The sequence below is a fragment of the Lontra canadensis genome, unplaced genomic scaffold (assembly GCF_010015895.1).
Source record: "Lontra canadensis isolate GAN:19392208 unplaced genomic scaffold, GSC_riverotter_1.0 scaffold150, whole genome shotgun sequence".
In the NCBI taxonomy this organism is placed as follows: Eukaryota; Metazoa; Chordata; class Mammalia; order Carnivora; family Mustelidae; genus Lontra; species Lontra canadensis.
Genome location: NW_022631144.1, coordinates 225,590 through 244,610, shown reverse-complemented (window position 1 = coordinate 244,610; position 19,021 = coordinate 225,590). Strand labels below are relative to the sequence as shown.

Sequence of the window (19,021 nt, the reverse complement as noted above, 5' to 3'; positions counted from 1 at the left end):
ATATATATATATATATATATATATATATATATATATATATATATATATGTTTGTAATTTTATCACAATTAGTTTTCCATATGAGAAGCATATTATTTACTATTATAAGGTCTTCACTATGTGAGTAAATCCACACCTACACTATAAACTCCTAGCTGTGTCTACAGTGCCCCCTCAGTTCCAACTCAATTCCCATCACTTTCCCTACAGATGCCTTATAATCTGGGCAACACTGACCCACATTCAGGTCCTCAAACTAGATCTCCTCCTACAGGCATTCAGAAATTATTTCTCCGTCTGAAGTGTCCTTTCTTTACCACCCCTCTCCCTTGGTGGGCCTGCAACTTCCCACTTTTCATTCATTAGCTCAATCCCTAGAGATGGTAGTTGCTGGTATCTTCATCTCACGCTGGTGAAACTAAGGGTCAGGAAGGATTGTGCTAAGGGTGGTCTCTCTCCAGATTACTTGTTCTTTTTCAACAGCTGCACAACTCACCAGCCTCTGCTTTTGCTCCTGCTACCCCTTTCACCTTGAATCCCCTTTCCTCTCACCTTGATCCAAGTCTTGGATACCCTTCCAAGCCCAAGGGAAATGTCACCTCCTCCAAGAGACTTGCCCAGTGACCCCATAGAACTTGCCTCTGCACTTCTTTGTAAACCCCTCCAGGCAGTTACCGTGTCCCTTTAGGCATCTTGTAATTAGTGAGGACTCAAGTCTTCCTCTCCTATCAAATGGAATACAATTAAGGTTAGCTCCACCTTATTCCCTCTTTTACTATATTTAGGACTTTGGGGTTGCTCTAATATTTTAATACAAAAAACCTTTTTGCATGCTTAGCTAGCTCCATTTTGTCTGATTCCAGGAGAAGGGAACATATAAGCCCATTACATACAGAGGGGATTTTATTGTATTCACCAAAGACTAATGGGAAGAAGAATGCAACAGTATAACAATGAATGAAGGAAATGAACTAATTCCTGCTTTGGGGGAAGTATACAACAGCTGTGCACCCAGCTGTAGGTTTGTTTTCCAAAAACAAAACAAACCAAAAAAAAAAAAAAGAGAGAGAGAGAGAGAGAGAGATTAATTATAAACACTGAAGCCAATAGCGAATACTTTTAAGAGAGAAAAGGGAATGTCCCATCAAGGGAGTCGTCTGCATTTGAAAATGCTGCTTCAAGACTGCCTGTGAAAGGGTTTGCTCGAGGAAATGCTTTATGTGAGAATCATTAGTATATTATCTCCTTGAACTTCAAAGAAAATGAACCAATCCAAGGGCTATTACAAATAAATGAATATTCACCAGGACTTCTCCAGGGATAAGAAAAACACCCTTTGTGTTGTGAGAGTTTATCTTTTTGTAAATTACCCTTCACCCACCCCCCACCCCACCTCCCAGATACACATCAGGCCCATTAGGATGTGATTCACCATTTAAAGAAATGAGTTTGTATATTTTTCAAATTTTGTTCCAAAAGAGAAGCCTGTTGCCATTATGTTCAATTTATTGCCAAAATTGAAACCAGCTCTTTGATAAAATGTACGCAAATAAGGTAAGATAAGAGCAAAATGAAATTTTCCCTATTTCAACAGACAGAGGTAAAGAATGATCAATTTAATTAGGCAAACAGGGCATGCCAATTAGAATGAAAGATTCCCTGAAGCCTTATAAAATACAATGTAAAGAAAGTCATCCTATCTAGCTCTATATTTACAACTGTGGAAGTTATGTAATTACTGCATAAATATTTGTCAAAATTCTTGTGTGAGACCAGGTACAAATGAAATAAAAGAAAGTTGTACATCAGATTTATATTATGAGGAAAATCAAGAACTAGATGCTGTTGCCCCTGCAGTGTTCGTCACTGCACATCCCAGATTTCGCAGAGAAGTGGGGTAAACTTGTGGTCATTTACTCTCCAGGACATCAGCATCTCTGCGTGGTGATGATTAAATGTCCGCAGCTCAGTCAAACGGCCCAGCAGACAGGCAAAATGTTGAGGATTTTCAGGCTGATAAATCTTACACAACTTCTGGAGCACATCAAGCAGTGGTTCCTGGAGCTTCTCTACCGCTTCTCTGTCCTTTATGTATTGTCTGTCTGTTTTGAGGTTTAAGATAAAAAGACAAAATTAAAGAGTGGGGAAGTATTAATTTGGCGTAACTGTAGCAACAGTAACTTGCTTGCAATGTAAATGTAAGGGCCTATTTAGCCAGAGCGGCCCCACCCCCGCTGAACAGCCATTTTGTTGTTTATGCAGTAAAACTTAACCTGACCCCGCCCCCCACCACTTACTTAAAAGCAAGTCCAGGAAACCAGTCCCAGGTAACAAAGCCCAAATACAAGGGTGGGTCAGGTCAGGTCAGGTGGAGATAACAGCCCGAATGCAGGGATGAGTCAGGTCAGGTGGAGACATCCAATCAGTAGAGCCCGCATAAGGTCTCCCTAACTACGAAGGAGTGGGGCCCCGCCTTTGGGGTGCCAATTCTCACCAAGGTGATAGGCTAGTTCAAATGTCTACTATAGGGTAAACTGTAATTCAATTGGTCACTTATGTGTGACCTAGCATGACTGTGCAGCTTTTTCTGTGTGTTACAATCTCATTCGCCACCTGTGTGTGGCCAGGCCCAACCACATGGCCTTTGCTCTATAAAAGTTAGTCTGTGAGGCAGGGAGGGGTCACCCTCTCTGTAAGGTCTGTTTGATGGTTGGTTTGATTCTTGATGCTTGGCGCAAAATAAAGCTTTGCTTGACCTTCACTTTGTATCAGTCTCGCTCCTTTGACCATGGACCCATTATTGGGGGACCCAACAATGGTAACCAGTAAATGATTGCACATCAATATGATGGATACATATATTACAACAAATTTTACTGATATATATATATATATATATATTTTTTTTTTTTTTTTGAGAGAGAGAGAGAAAGAGAACACATGCAATGTGCACACAGGAGGTAGGGGGAGAGGCAGAGAAAGAATCTAAGCAGGCTCCATGCCTAGCACAGAGCCTAACAGGAGCTCCATCTCACAACCCTGAGATCATGACCTGAGCTACAATCAAGAGCCAGATGCTTAACCAACTGAGCCACCCAGGCGTCCCATTGCTAATATAATTTTTAATGACATGGGAAAATAAACTTTAAAAAAAGACAATATGTGCTCTATTGTGTTAAAAAGTATGTAATTCCATTTAGGTTCCTGTTCAAATATCAAACTCTTAGAAAAGCCTTTCCTGACTACTAATTATAGCAACATCCTGCTGCCACTTTCTTTCTTTATATCCTCATCTTTACATATATATAAATATATAATATAAATATATTAATAAATATATAATGTATAATATAAATATATAATAAAGATATATTAAACATATAGCTTTATATATTTTATATATAAATATTATTTATAAATTTAATATTATTATATAATTGTAACTTAATATATAAATTAAATTATATATAATTATGTATTATATAAAATATATACTTACATATTTTATATATTATATATAATAAAAATTATACGAATACATATATAATTATAATTTGATATATAAATTAAATTATAAAATTTATAACATATATTATATATATATTTAACATTACCACCTCCTGAAAATTATTTTTGTCTCCTCATTCGTTATCTTTCTCACCCTATTGGAATGCAAGCTCCATGCAGCTGTCTCCTGCCTGTTTCTTTACTGCTGTATCCCCCAGTGTCTGGAACCATGTTTAATGCATGGTATGTGTTCAAAACGCAATTATTCAATGAATGAGTACTATGTTTGGAAAAAAGGTTGAGAAGAACTACACTGAAATATTAACAATGATTTCATTTGAGTGGTGGGATTACAGGCCATTTTACTTTTTCTTTGCACTGCTGTGTCTTCCAGATTTTCTTTAAAGAAACATTATTACTATTACATTGGAGAGGGAGTAGAACAAACAAATGGCATAAAAATAAAAATGTAGTGGGCACCTGGGTGGCTCAGTGGGTTAAAGCCTCTGCCTTCAGCTCAGGTCATGATCCCAGGGTCCTGGGATCGAGCCCCACACAGGGCTCTCTGCTCAGCAGTGCACTTGCACCCCTCTCTCTCTGTCTGCCTCTCTGTCTACCTGTGATTTCTGTCATTAAATAAACAAATAAAATCTTTTTTTAAATAAATAAATAAATAAATAAAAATGTAGCAACAAAATTACCTGGAGAGAGGATAACAATTGCCGTAAGCAGAGCATACTCTTCTTGAGTCATTTTCAATTCTGCAACGCTTTTATAAAAACTAAACATAGGTGTTATGTATTCATCAGAGATACCTATGGGGGAAAGATGAAAAATTGCAGAGGCATAACAAAATTTTTGAATGAAAAAAAGTGTAAAACTATAGACACCTTGTATACACACACACGTTAATATTTATGCACAAATGTACAAATAATGACTGTATATTTGGGTCCAGTCAAAGGCAGGTCATTGCAAAGAAGGTCAATTAACAAAATCCTCAAAATATCACCTAATCAGTGATTTGTGTGCTCCTAATTTCAGCAGTGCCTTCTTTTTTTTTTTTTTTTCCATTTACTTGAGAGAGAGAGAGAGAACACAAGCAGGAGGAGTGGCAGGCAAAGGGAGCAGGAGAAGCAGGCTCCACTCTGAACAAGGAGCAATGTGCGGCTCGATCCCAGGACTCTGGGATCATGACCTGAGCCAAAGACAGACACTTAACTGACTGAGCCACCCAGTTGCCCTCAGCAGAGCCTTTGTTTCAGTCACTACTATTTGCCAGTAAATGACAATATTCTCAAATTGCCCAAAGAATCTCCCAATCATTTTCTAGATACAGTTTAATCTTTTTAATATTAATATCTATAATCAAGGTATAGGCAGCATCTTAAACAAGGAACAAAAATTTGTTGTTCTTAAGCCCAGAAGTAAAAACATCTTCACTTAATACATCAGCTGGGGTTCTTCTCAGAGTTGCATTGCCTACTAGGGCATGGGTACTTGGCTGTTCTCTCCAAGTCAATACATCCAAAATCAAAAATACCATGTACAGAACTAAACTCATCTTCCCCCAAATCCATCCCCTTCCTGGTATTCCCATTCTCAATTACTGATACCTTCACCCACCCAGCTGCCCCTGCCTGACAACTGAGACTCGGTCCTCTCTCTTAACTTTGGCAGGTGTGAGTCCTATGATTTGACCTGCTACCTCTCCCTGGGTGCTCTCTCTTCTTTCCATGGCACCTGGAATTGGTTTCGTTTAAGTCCTTATTTCTTTTCATTTGGATTACTACAACTGCCTCCTCATTAGTCTTCCTGTCTTCAGTTTAGTCCCAGAATCTTAACATTTAAATCACATTTTGGACCCCCAATTCAGTCTTCCTAATACCCCATAAGATAGTCACCAAGAAGTTAGATAATTCGCCCAAAGACACACAGTTGGTGAGAGGTGGAAGCGGGATTTGAAACTAGCAGGCTCCAGAGTCCTGGCTCTTAGCTGTCACTAAGCTGCCTGACCTTTCTATCACACAGCCTTTACTCCAGCCATGTTTAGCCACTCAGAGCTCCCTAAATAACTCACATTGCCCAGTTTTCACATTCTCTCTACTTGGAATATCCTCCTTCTCCTTTATCTAGCTGGCACTTCTTCATAATTTAGGACTCCTTTGTGTCACTTCCTCCAGTCATTCAACAAGTATTAATTTTGTGTCTGTTCTGTGCATGGCTCCACTCCAGAAGAGCTTTGACTAGGGAATTACAGAGAAAAGAAGAAGGAGGAAGAGGACAAGGAACAGGAGGAAGAGAAGGGGAGGAGAAGAAGAAAAAGAAAAAAGACCATGGGAATTAAAAAAAAAAAAAAAAAAGACTGTGATGTGATTTATGGATGAATTAAGATGAGGATGAATTTCCCAGAATTGGTCCACACTAAAATGGACTCCTCTATTCCATCTCCAACCAGACCTGGAGCCATACAGCTTTAGCCAAACCAAACCAGAATGCAGCTGGATTCCAGATCCTAAAGAGTACAATTTTCATATAATATTACGCTTCGCAGAATCAGAAAGTCCAAATCCTTGCTTTTAGAATAATCCAAAGAGTCTTCCAGAACTGAATCCCTGGCCTTTCTCTCTTTAGTCCAAATGCCACACTCTTCTTTCCCCTTGGCTTTTGATTCTTTAATCGACCCCAGTGGGCTCTCTTAACAGTAGTGTCTTTGTTAAGCAACTTGGGTATTGCATCATGTGGAAGATTCCAGCTTTTACAGATTGAGCTGAATACCCATGACTAAACTAGATACAACTTAAAATCCAGAAGGTTGAAGATTGCGAGCCTGAGAATATCAGTCCTGGTTAAGAATTAGTGAGGAGGTTAAGAATTAGTGAGCCAGCTCAGTTTGAAATCTGATCTATGACTCGATGTTGGTCACAATACTTAAATTCCATAAGCCTCAGTGTCTTCATCTGTGAAATGTGAATTATAACAACAGCATTATATGAGATAATATATGTGGAGTGCTTAGCATAATGCCTGGTTGATAGCAAACACTCAATGAATGTTAGAGCAAATACTATTATTGTTATTTAAGAAATTAGATCAATATTAGTTCATTAATTCATTTTTATCTCAGTTTGTCTCAATTTTAGTTAGACTTACCTCATTTACTTTTGTGTTTACAAAGCTATGTTTTTGTTTTATTTTTACATTCTGGACCTCCCTAGAGATTAATATAAATTGGCTGATCAGTGATTTGCTTCAGGTGTTAAACTAAGATCTATATTTTCCTGGTAAGGATGTTCTTTTTTACTTTAAAAAAGAAAAATGGCAGTCTTTAGGATTTCCTCAGCATTCAGGGACTACACCCATCATTTGTGGCTACCTGAAATAATAACTCATGACCATGCTCTATTTTAAAATAGCATACAAAGATTGGTGATAATATTAAAGGTGGTTGATTTTGAAAATATTTAATTTTTAGAAAACATATTTGACTACCTAATTTCCTATTTTGTCTTTCTAAATACCCATTAACGTTACAAAAATGTTACCCCCATTAGCTATCTAACTATAGCTAATATTTTTGAGGAAAAAAGAGGTAAAGATATTTGCTATGATTGTTTATATTGTATATATTGTACAAGCTAACAGTGAATATAGTGAAAATACAGAAAATAGTAGAATTTAAAAAAATAAATTTTCTACAGCATAGATCAAAATATAAATCTGCTTTTAGAATTGAAGTTAATAATCAGAATTAACTGCAGCACCATCAACAAAGGGGTATTTTAAGTTTTATGAACCAGCAGTTTCTAACTTAGGAAATGTAAAAATAATATCATTCCGAAGGGTCAATCTTTTCTTGTTTTCCTGCCTCCTCCTTTCTGGAGATTTTTTTAAGTTTGTTTAATTTTTTGTTTCTATACCCAATTAGCTGATTTTTGGCCACAAGGTGGGGCTATTTTCTAATTTAACAACAGACTACTATGGAAAAGAGCACAGTTGTTAAAAAAAAAAAAGTGTGTTTCTGCTTCTGTTTCTTGTTTTACCTTTTTTAGAGAAAGAGGTATATAACCGAACAATTAATTGTTCAATAATCAGAAATAGTCCTTGAAAGAAAAACTACTTGATAGAATCAACTCTATGCTCTTTTAAGTTATTTTCTTTTTTTTTTTTTTTTTTTTTTTTTTTTTTTTTTTTTTTTTTTTTTTTAAGATTTTATTTATTTATGAGAGAGAGAGAGAGAGCGAGCACAGGCAGACAGAATGGCAGGCAGAGGCAGAGGGAGAAGCAGGCTCCCTGCAGAGCAAGGAGCCCGATGTGGGACTCGATCCCAGGACGCTGGGATCATGACCTGAGCCGAAGGCAGCTGCTTAACCAACTGAGCCACCCAGGCGTCCCTCTTTTAAGTTATTTTCAATGTAAATGTCTTTTATTTCCTAATTAAACTTCCAAATTTTAACTGGGGACAAAAAATAAAGCAGAGAGGGGCGCCTGGGTGGTTCAGCGGGTTAAAGCCTCTGCCTTCAGCTCAGATCATGATCTCGGGGTCCTGGGATCGAGCCCCACGTTGGGCTCTCTGTTCTGCAGGGAGCCTGTTTCCTCCACTCTCTCTCTCTCTCTCTGCATGCCTCTCTGCCTAGTTGTGATCTCTGTCAAATAAATTTTAAAAATCTTAAAAAAAAAAATAAAGCAGAGGGATGTGTGTATGTGATACAAGATAGTATATAAGACACCATTCCTGGTATTTTAAATACCTCTATCTGATTTATTATAATTGATGGGATCAAGATAGACGAAGAATCTTACTGAAAATGATGCTTTTTACTCAAAACCATGTAATTTGACATTTTCCTAGAAAGGACACCACCCCACAGCATAGAAGTTAAGGTATAAGTCTCTGACATGCCCTACAAAGCAATGTTTGCCTTCTGCTTTCCTTACAAAGCTCTCTTCATCCCAGTAGTTTCCCTATGAGGTAATGACAGAAACTCTCGGTTCCTGGAGCCGAATTACGTCAGTCTGCACTTCTCCACCTCTCCTCCCCTCCAATGCCATGGCCAATGTGCTATGGCAGAAGAAAAGACAGAAGCTCCAGCCCAAGGTCCAGCCACTGTTGGTATAGTCAGCGACAGTACAATTCTGGCCACTGAGGCAAAGGGGAGTCTACTTGGGAGGTCTCAAGAAAGATTTCTATACTCAGGAAGAGGTCATTAATTTCCTTTCTTAAGTTTCTTTTTCCTTTGGGCACTGTTGCCCATGGATGTGATGCCTGGAAATGCTGTGGCCAGGAAGAGAATCAGCCTGAGGGTAAAGCCAATACACCAAGGACAGCAGAGCAGAAATTTTGAAAAAGACCTGTCTTTCTGATAACCTGCTGAGCTCTTTAATTAACCAATTCTGCTGCCACCCTTCCTCTGGGTTTCTCATTTGAGCTAATGTCCTTACTTTTTAAGCCATATTGAATTGGATTTTCTATAATCATCAGTCAAGGGCATCCTAACAGATAGTTCCTCTAACAAATAAGATACATTTTTAGTCTTCATGCTTTTTTGCCTGAAATATAAGGCAGGATCCCTATTAGGCTAGGACACACCACCCATGTTTCAAGACAACACTCAAATTTTGCTTCCTCTGTGGAGCTTTCCCTGTCACAGTGAAGCAGAATTAGTTTTCTTCTCTAGATTCATTTCTATGCATGTATCACAATTCATATCTCTCCTTCCCAATGGAGTGTGAAATACCAGAAAAAAATCTATGAGAATAGGAACCAACGCCATACTCCCTGTGCCTGACACACTGCCTGACTACTTAAAGGTGCTCTACTCAGTAATCAGCATCCTGCTGGAGACATGATAACGATGAACAAATGTTTGTTAAATTGGGCAATATTCTGTTTTGTTAGTTCCTTGCAACGAAGGTGACATAGTTGTGAGACATGATGGGGGCAAGGGATGCCCTTAGGACATGGAAACATTCTCAGTTGTTAAAAGCTTGGACCCTAACCTCTATTTCAACTGCCAAATTCTACCCTGTCAGTCATTTGTGCCATGCTGCTGGCCTTAAGTTAAAAGTTGCCATCAAATTAGCAATTCAAAAAAATAACTACTTTCAAAATAAAATATTTGAAATATTTAATAAATAACGTGCTTCCCATTAGTCCTAGTGGCTAAAGGTTATGTGGCTAAATTAGATTTCACTGGTGCTTAGGAGTTGCCAGGGTTTGGATTGTCAGGTTCCAAATCACCTCAACAAAATTCACCAATTTTTGTACAACGGTGCCCCAGGCACTGTGATAATGCTGGGAACAACCTTCTAGCAGTCAACAGATTAATGGAAGAAACAGATACATAAATAAATACATATTGTCCAATACTGGACAAGTATAAAAGGCGTACTGAATACAGCTGAGAGCCAATGAAAATGCTGACTCCTATATTAATTTAATACTTTCTTTTATTTTGAAAATGCCTTTTTCCTACAGATTGAACCCCCATTTGTCTATGCCAAAATTACATAATCAATTTGAAAAGCAAAATGTGGTGTTAAGAGCTCCAAATTTTGATTTATGCATTTTACTTTTCTTTTTTTTTTTTTTTTAAGATTTTATTTATTTATTTGACAGAGATCACAAGTAGGCAGAGAGGCAGGCAGAGAGAGAGGAAGGGAAGCAGGCTCCCTGTTGAGCAGAGAGCCCGATGCGGGACTCGATCCCAGGACCCTGAGATCATGACCTGAGCCGAAGGCAGCGGCTTAACCCACTGAGCCACCCAGGCGCCCTGCATTTTACTTTTCTTATAAATATTCTGTTATTTGTTCTTAACATTTCCAGCCCTTTCTTCAAAGTCAGTATCTCACCTGACAATCAGCTTACATCATCTTCTTTAGAAAAGTTAGTTCTTAGAATTGTTTCCATGTGTAGCCAAAGCTAAGGCAATGAAATTATGTGTAGTTAAAAAGCAGAGAAATAAGCAAGGTATAGAGTACACTTGACCATGCTACCATAAACCAGCTACAACTCCATCATGCTGATAAGGATCTCTCATTTCTCTGACCTCCCTGATTCTCTTCACTTTATCATTTACCTAAAGCCAATTTCAAATAGCTACCTGTTCCTTGTATGTTCCCTCTCAACCAAAGGGCAGGAACTGTGTTTTACTAGGTCTTTGCATTCCCTACTAGCGGATAGTAGAGCAAATATTAGACCATGGTGAGTGATAGGTGCAACATATAGAAAGAGCACCGGGCTTTGAGTTGGATCAACTGCATTCATCTCCTGGCAATCTGCTGATTAGCTATGCGACATTGTGCAGGTCAATTAGCTTCTCTAAGCCTGTTTCCTCATCTATAAAACAGGAGTGTAAAACCCACCTTTAGGGGCCATTGAGAATACATGTAAGATGATGTGTATAAAAGCGAACCACTGCAAAATCCTAATACACTGTCATCCTGATAAACACTTAGGAATTGGATATTTCATTTATGTCTGTTATGGGAATAAAAAAAAAGCCAAAAAAATATGTTTCAGAGGTTATATTTGAAGTTAACAGAACAAGTTGCATGGTCTGTGAAAAGTTATTGCTAATTTCCTTAATGTTAAAATGTAAACTCATTCAATGTTAGCAATTTCAGTGCTATCATATTTTATGGTATCACATGATTATTTCTAGTTTTAACAAATATTTCAGCTTTAAAACCTAGTTTGCATCATAGTACATTAGAAATAATATAATTGAGGCACTAGAATTATATAGAAATAACCCAACCACAAGTTATGTCAGATATAATATTCTAAAGCTTCAATTAATATAAATAAGCACTATAGCTCTCATTAAGTAAATGTATCTCAGGAGACAGTACTTTTGTGTATGTAATTGGGATTTAATAATAGCAAACAAAAGAGTACGAATTTGAAGAACAAGAAATTAAATTTCACATTATATTCTTTAAAGAGTTCTGTAGGCACAGTCAGGGCAACTTAGAGACGCTATGTTTCTCTAGAACTAAATGTACAATAGAAGAACGTGTTATATTTGCATAAGAATAAAAAGTTATTCTGAAAGGTCATCTCGCAAGATCAGGTTTTTATGTGGTGTGTGGAAGAGGCAATGCTCTGAAAATCCACTGGGAGAAGCAAATTCATAAATATTAATAAATGGAAGCATCATTATAGATAATAAAATACGAAGCAGCATGTGAGTTTTGGTGGTTTTTATTGTCACAATATGTGGTTGATGTTTGAGTAAAGTAATCTATTTATGAACCAGAGGCACGCATAGGTATTTATATAGTTTGCATTCTAGAAAACTTCATTCTTGAACTTCTCTGAAATTTGCAAAATCACAAGTTCTGAAACCTACATTAATCAAGCAAGTTTTTTTCCTATTTTTTACCTGTTTTTAAACTGCAAGATCCTCACCATTTCTTACCTAGTTATTGCATTGATTTCCTTATAGACTTGTCTCAATCCCTGTAAAAGTTCCTTCATATTACTGCTTGAAAGACCTTTCTACAGTACTTCTATGGTCATGTCTTATCTTCTCAGACCATTACAAGACTCCTCATTATACAAGAACTACACTAAACTATTTTTGTGGTGTTCAATGTCCTTAAAAATCTAGCATTATTACATTTCACCTTCAGAAATACTATTTTTCAGCAATGTCACGGTATTTGTGGATCCAACACATGGATGCTCTCACACCTCCACATTTTTGCACTTTAAGTTTCTGTATTACTATTTAATGGCTAAAGCTGTTGGAGTACCCTTCTCAGACTTCTGTGGCTTGATGAGTTCACAACCATCCTCCATGGTTCACTCGTCAACTTTGTAAGCCTTTTCTGACTCACCACGTAAACTCAGGGAAGCCAAGCACATCTTTCTGCCTCAATTTCATTTTGCATATATATCCCTCATTGTCCCTATTACACTGCACATTGTTTTGGAATCCTTAACTTATACATCTTATCCATTAGTTTGTAAGCTCCCAGGGGACAAAGATCATAATTCCTCACCTCCATACCCTCAATAATTGTGCAGTGCTTGGCACAAATCAAGTATTCAATGTATATTTGTTGAATAGAAAGATCTCCTTTATTGTGCCTACTAATTAGTAACTCATTTCCCCCTCCTACTCAATGGGCATAAATTTTCAGTTAAGTGAGATGAATATCTGCTCTACAACATTATACCTATAGGCAACAATGCTGTATTGTACACTTAAACTTTTGCTAATAGTGTAGATCTCATGTTAAGTGTTCTTATCACAATAAAAAAAAAAATCAAGATACTTAAGTCGCTGTGCAAGTGACTGGTTAACCCAGCAATCAGAAAAATTGATTGGTTAAGAACTAATTAGAACTGGATGGTACTGTGGAGGTTACCTGATTCAACCCTTCTCCCTTACCCCAGCTGCCTGGACAGATGCACAGATGAGTGAAAACACACACACACACACACACACACACACACACACACAACATTCCAGAAAATGTAAAATAAAATCTGTCCAGAACCAGAATCCATATTTCTTACTAATATACTATCTTTCAAAGGGCGAAAATCTCTGACAACGTATTTCTCAGACTCTTTTCCTTCTCTCCATTTCTTCTGGGAGCACATTCTTGAAACCTCTTGCCTCCTGAGAGGCATCTCCCATCCTGGCTTATCCTAACATTGCTGGCAGATTTGTAAAGCATGACTGGCATTTTTCCTCTCCTGCTCAAAAATCTTTAGTGTCTCCCTGTTTCTTAGAAAATGAAGGATAAATCTTTTAGCCTAGCATTCAAGGTCCTCAACCATTTGATTCTGACTTCTAAAAAAATTCCATTTCCCTTTGATGTAACCTTTAATCTAATCAAACTCAAATATTCATTCTTCTTTGTGTGTATAACCTGAACTTCCCTGCCTCAGTCCTTTGCTTCTGCTGGTCCTTCTCTCTTGTACCTCCACTCTGAATATTCACATAAAATATCATTTAAGGTCCAGCTTGCCAATGAAATCTTTCCAGAGCCTTACCAACAAGAAGTCACCCCATCTCATTTCTCTTCCACATTTTATTATAACTATCAATGTACAGTTCACATCTCCCTACTAGACTATAAGCTTCCTAAGAGAAGAAAGATGCCTGATTCCTCTCACTACCTCTACAGTGTCTTGCCCTTAAATATATGTTAAACTAATAAATTAGTGGATTTATATGAATAATGAATGCATCTTTTTAAAATGTGTATTCTTTAAATCTAACAATGATGATAATTATGCTTTCAGTGTTTAAGAGAAGAAAACACAACAATTATGAGATGGCTGCTTTTTTAAAAAATTATTTTCAATTCTTTTCCTTATATTGCAAAAGCAGAAGTTCCTAAAAACTTTCCTTCCAATATCTATTCTAAAACACTAATTTTATAAATATTTAAACTTGTTCTAGTAATTCATAAAAAGATAATACTTTGGGAAGAAAGGATCTTGAGCCATCATTTCATCTCATTCATCCATTCCCTTTCAATCCATATATAAAGTCTCTCAGGTAAATGAAAAGTTAGACTATTTTAAGACTCAGATTCTAAGATAAATAGCACAGAATTCCTGGAAATTCATTCCAATATCTCTTAGTCCTTTCTGTCCCAGTATTCCTCTGTAATAAGTTCAACTCATACTATTATTTCATTTTGTCTCTTGAGAGGCAGAGTAACATAGTGGTTTAGACACAGGGCTTCTAAAGTCAGACTTCCTGTCCGTCAATGGAAAAGTTATTAGGCACTCTGTGTCATTTTCCTTATCTACTAAATTTGAATAATAATAGTACTTATTTCAGAGGACTTTGCAAGGATTTGATGAAATCATATATGTAAAGTATTTAGAACAGTGTCTAAAACCTAGTAAATGGTGCACAAATGTTGCTATTAATAATTCCTTTTATTTTGCTTTGAATAGAGATAGATAATAGTTTGATCCATAGTCATTCATACGTGAAGGTTTTGAACAAATGAATCTTTTTTGGACTGAATAACCTCAGATCCTGTATGCTGTTTTTATCAGACTAATTTTCTGAACTTTAAAAAAATTTCTTCTTCGACCTTTAATCTTAATATAGAGCAAAGAGTATTTTTAGTATTTTGCTAATACAACAAGGATTTTTGAACCACCCTCTAAAGGCCTCATCTATTTAACACATATCTTTTTAGAGCCATTCTCCATACTAATCACAATGGGCACATAACTTTGCATAAGACAGGCAAGAAGCCTATCTTGTGGGATGTACAAATTCTTACTTGCAGGAACAAACTCTTTACCATTAGCCAAATCACTTACCACTCTTCCGAATTCTTTCTTCCAATAGGTCAGCATGTCCAGCTGGAAGTTTCTTATTAAAAATCTCAGCTGAACGCAGGAACATAGCTTCAACTGCAGACCCCTTCAGCAAAGCAATTTGATCTTCATGGTCCAAAGTCTGAAATCCTGGATGAAGATGATAATCAAATCAGTGTGAGGGAATTGTGAATTCTATATAACAATATTTCATCATCGTTACCATTCCCATAGATAAAGCATTTCCATAAAGTGCTTTTATAATTGTTTTAAGGTTGGGTAGGTTGAGTCATTAAGTGCTTATTGTTCTCTCCCAAATAGATGTTGACTTTTATCTTTGTTGAGCAGGATTTGTTGAATAAATTGGGTAAAAAAATGATGTCAGATCCACACCAAAAATACATATTATGGCAGAGCAGACTGATCCAGATGAAGCAACTCTCAGAAATTAGAAGCAAACAGCTACTCTGAGCCATTATATTAGTCGCATCTGGTGTCATAGAGTTAACTCTGCAGAATGGAAGCATCCACAAAACAGAAAAAAATCTTCAGGGGCACCTGGGTGGCTCAGTGGGTTAAAGCCTCTGCCTTTGACTCAGATCATGATCCCAGGGTCCTGGGATCGAGCCCCACATCAGCCTCATGTGGGGCTCTCTGCTTGGCTGGGAGCCTGCTTCCCCCCCCCTCTCTCTCTCTGCCTGCCTCTCTGCCTACTTATGATCTCTCTCGCTGTCAAATAAATAAATTAAAAAAGAAAAAAATCTTCACATATATCCAGACATTTAAGGGATTATTTGTCTGACTCATTAGTCAATCTGGAGAACGGGGGAATTTTCAAAACAAATTAATAAAACAATCAAGATCATGTTAAGATATCTGCTCTGAGCTCAGCACTCTATCATGCAGGGTAGAAAAAAATTAGAGAAATATGGGAATGAGTTGATAACCTGAAGAAACATGTCCTTATCCTGGCTTATATGCCATAGTCCCCAGCTACCTCTCTGACATCATTTCTTCCTCCTCCTTCCCCTCACTGACCCCTGGCTCTGCTATGAACATATATGTTGTTTTGCCTCAAGGGTAAATGCCCTTCTCCAGCTATCCCCATGTCTCACTGTATGCAGATATTTACTGTATGCAGATCTCTGCTTCAAGGTAATCCTACTAAAATAATATTCCCCAGAATTCACTGGTTCCTACCTGCTTTATTTTCTATTCATAGAGTTTACCACTACCTCACATAATAAAATTATTCATATTTGCTAATTATCTGCCACATCTAATAGAGTATAAACTTCTTGGGGTCAGAGACTTTGCCGTTCTCTTCATTTTTGTATTCCCAGTGCCTGGCACATAACTGACAGCCAAGAGTTATTTGTTGAATAATTGGATAACTGAATAAATGGGAAAACAACACAAGCTCCTATGCACATGTATACACACACACACACACACGCACACACACAACACATATAAAAATAAACTAACATCATCAGGGTCCAAATGGCTTAGAAAAGTATTAAATAACAGTGGACGTTTAGAGAAGAGAGTAATGTGAAGGATTAAGAATCACTATCTTAGTGAATCTAAAAGCTCCTTTGAGGACTGGAGCCAAGCCGGCAGGGTCTCCAGCACCCTGGACAGTGCCTGGCACAGCTTATGCTCAATGAACTACAGAATAAAACAATTCATCTATCTCTTTCACAAAAACCCTTTCATTTTTGGAGTTACAGCACTATTATTACTATTTATAATAATGCCATTTCCATTATTTTTGTTAAAATATTAATTTTAACCATATTGTTACTATTACTAAAATTTCTTTCTCACGAGTTTTGTGTCTTTTATTTCCTTCTGTATTTTATTTTTTTCCTTTTTAAAAAGTTTTAAAATATTTTTCATTTTTTTAAAGTTTATTCTTAAGTAATCTCTACTCCCAATTTGGGGCTCACACTCAAAACCCCCAAATCAAGAGTCACATGCTCTCTCTCGACTGAGCCAGCCAGGTGCCCTTGCTTTACCCATTAAACATACATTAACTGTACTCTTTCCTCCCCTCAGGAACTAGTCTAAGCATGGGGAATAAAGAGATGTGTCAGTTATTGCTGTTGCCTTCAGATAAGCTACATTCTATGAAGAAGATTTTTTTCTTCAATTATTTTGTGGTTCAAGACCAACAGACAATTTGAACTGAAAAACTCTCTTTTCACAAACAACCAAAAACATTATATTTTTCCTTTTCCCCCAATTCCTCCTCCCACATTTTCCACTCCTGTATACACTTGTTTTTGATCAAGACTGCCCTAATTAGCATATAACAAATTAAGTCCTTCTTTCATTGTTAATAAAGAAATGAGAGAATATTAATGTTAAAATGAAAATGAACACTTTCTCCTCACATTTTATGAGGGTTTTTTTTTTTAAAGATTTTATTTATTTATTTGACAGAGAGAGATCACAAGTAGACAGAGAGGCAGGCAGAGAGAGAGGGGGAAGCAGGCTTTCTGCTGAGCAGAGAACCCAATGCGGGACTCAATCCCAGCACCCTGAGATCATGACCTGAGCCAAAGGCAGCGGCTTAACCCACTGAACCACCCAGGCGCCCCACATTTTATGAGTTTTATGTAGGCTTATGTCTATCCATGACACTTTAATAAAATAATTGCATAATGTCAGCAAAAGAAGACAAATTAACCTAATTAAAATCTTACATCAGAAGTTACCTTCTGTAATTTAATATTACAAGGTTATGTTCTTGTACACGGTATTAATTATACTCTCCTAGATCATGGAATTCTATTGTACTAATATATTTTTAAAACACTGAAACAACTTAAATGTACTGGCTTAGATAGCATTGGTAGTGTTGCTGGAAGAACTGGGAAGCTGGGAGATAAGAATCTTGAATTCCAGTTTCTGTATTGACACCATCCATATGACTATGAATAAGTTTGTCTCCCTCATTTCACAAATATAATTGTTCATTAAGTCCTATCAATTTTTGCATCTCTCTTCATTTTGTTTTCTCTTTGGTCTCCCACTGCTGTTGTTTTATTTCAAGACCTCTTGCCTTGACTGATACAGTAGCATCCTAAATGATCCCTCCTCCTTGATCCTTCCCTATTCAAATCCATCTTATATAAAACTGATCAAGTCATATCTATATAACATAAATCCATAACTTTCCTGTCAACACAAACAATAACAACAAAGAGGCACCAAAAGCTCTCTATAATCCAGGGAATGATGATTAAATTCCTTAGTTAGGCCCTTATCAGTCTGGTACCAACTACATTATGTCTAACCAAGGAACCCACCACATTATGCTGTAATCCCATTGAATTTTCCTCTTTCATCTCTAAAAATCCTATTTTTGTTTATGCCTTATATTTTATATTTTCACGAGCAGGTTTTTCAACTTGGAAGTTTCCTTCTCTTCTGTGCCACCAAGAAATTTGCTTTATCTTTTTCAAAATTTTTTATTAATTATTTTTATTAAAATATAATATATTATTTGCCTGAGGGGTACAGGTCTGTGAATCATCCGGCCTATATATTTCACAGCACTCACCATATCCCATACCCTCCCCAATGCTTTATCTTTTAGACCCGATTAAAATATTATTTTCTTTGAAGTCTCCCTATCTTTCTCAGATACAATTAGCAACCACTTCCTCTCTGTTCAAACAGCGCTTTGTATATAATTTTTCTTTTTATAGCCTTTCTTTAGTCACCCCCCTTGAAGGTAATAGCTAGGTACTTAGCATGAAATAGGTATCAACAAATGCTTATTAAATGAGTAAATGGATGAATGACAAATCTGTAAAGTCTCAATTTCTTAGTCTATCAATTCAGAAGAATTATTATAAATGATTTCACACATCTTCTCTGGTTCTAACATTTCATGTCTATAATTGCTAGACACATTAATTTAAATCAGATGTAAAATAATCTCTACTTTACAATAAACAGACCTGATTCTCTCAATGTCACAAGAATATTACACAGTATAACAAAAAAGTATCTACATATAAAAATACCTGGCAGTTTTTTTGTGAATTCTACGAGAATCTGTACATGACTAGTTGCCATTTCAGTTAAAATGAGAAAGTTTTCTTCTGCACTGAATTCTTCTTTCAACTAAATTTTAAGAAAAAAAATCAAATGATTAATAAGTAGATGAAAAGATAAATAACACAAAATCATTAGA

At 36.7% G+C, this 19,021-nt stretch overlaps 1 protein-coding gene across 5 annotated transcripts in view; it reads right to left on the bottom strand.

Moving 5' to 3' along the window:
- Window positions 1-1,393: 1,393 nt before the first annotated feature.
- The window catches only part of NR1H4 (nuclear receptor subfamily 1 group H member 4), a 66,673-nt gene continuing 49,045 nt past the window's right edge, over window positions 1,394-19,021 (bottom strand). For 4 of the 5 annotated variants that reach the window (XM_032844303.1, XM_032844306.1, XM_032844304.1 and 1 more), the window contains 4 exons: window positions 18,852-18,951; window positions 14,815-14,961; window positions 4,208-4,321; window positions 1,863-2,101 (listed from right to left, as the gene is read on the bottom strand). In XM_032844303.1, coding sequence (XP_032700194.1) covers window positions 1,863-2,101; window positions 4,208-4,321; window positions 14,815-14,961; window positions 18,852-18,951 — 600 coding nt within the window. Of the gene's footprint in view, window positions 2,102-4,207; window positions 4,322-14,814; window positions 14,962-18,851; window positions 18,952-19,021 lie in introns of all 5 variants that reach the window. The other variant, XM_032844301.1, reaches the window with a different exon arrangement.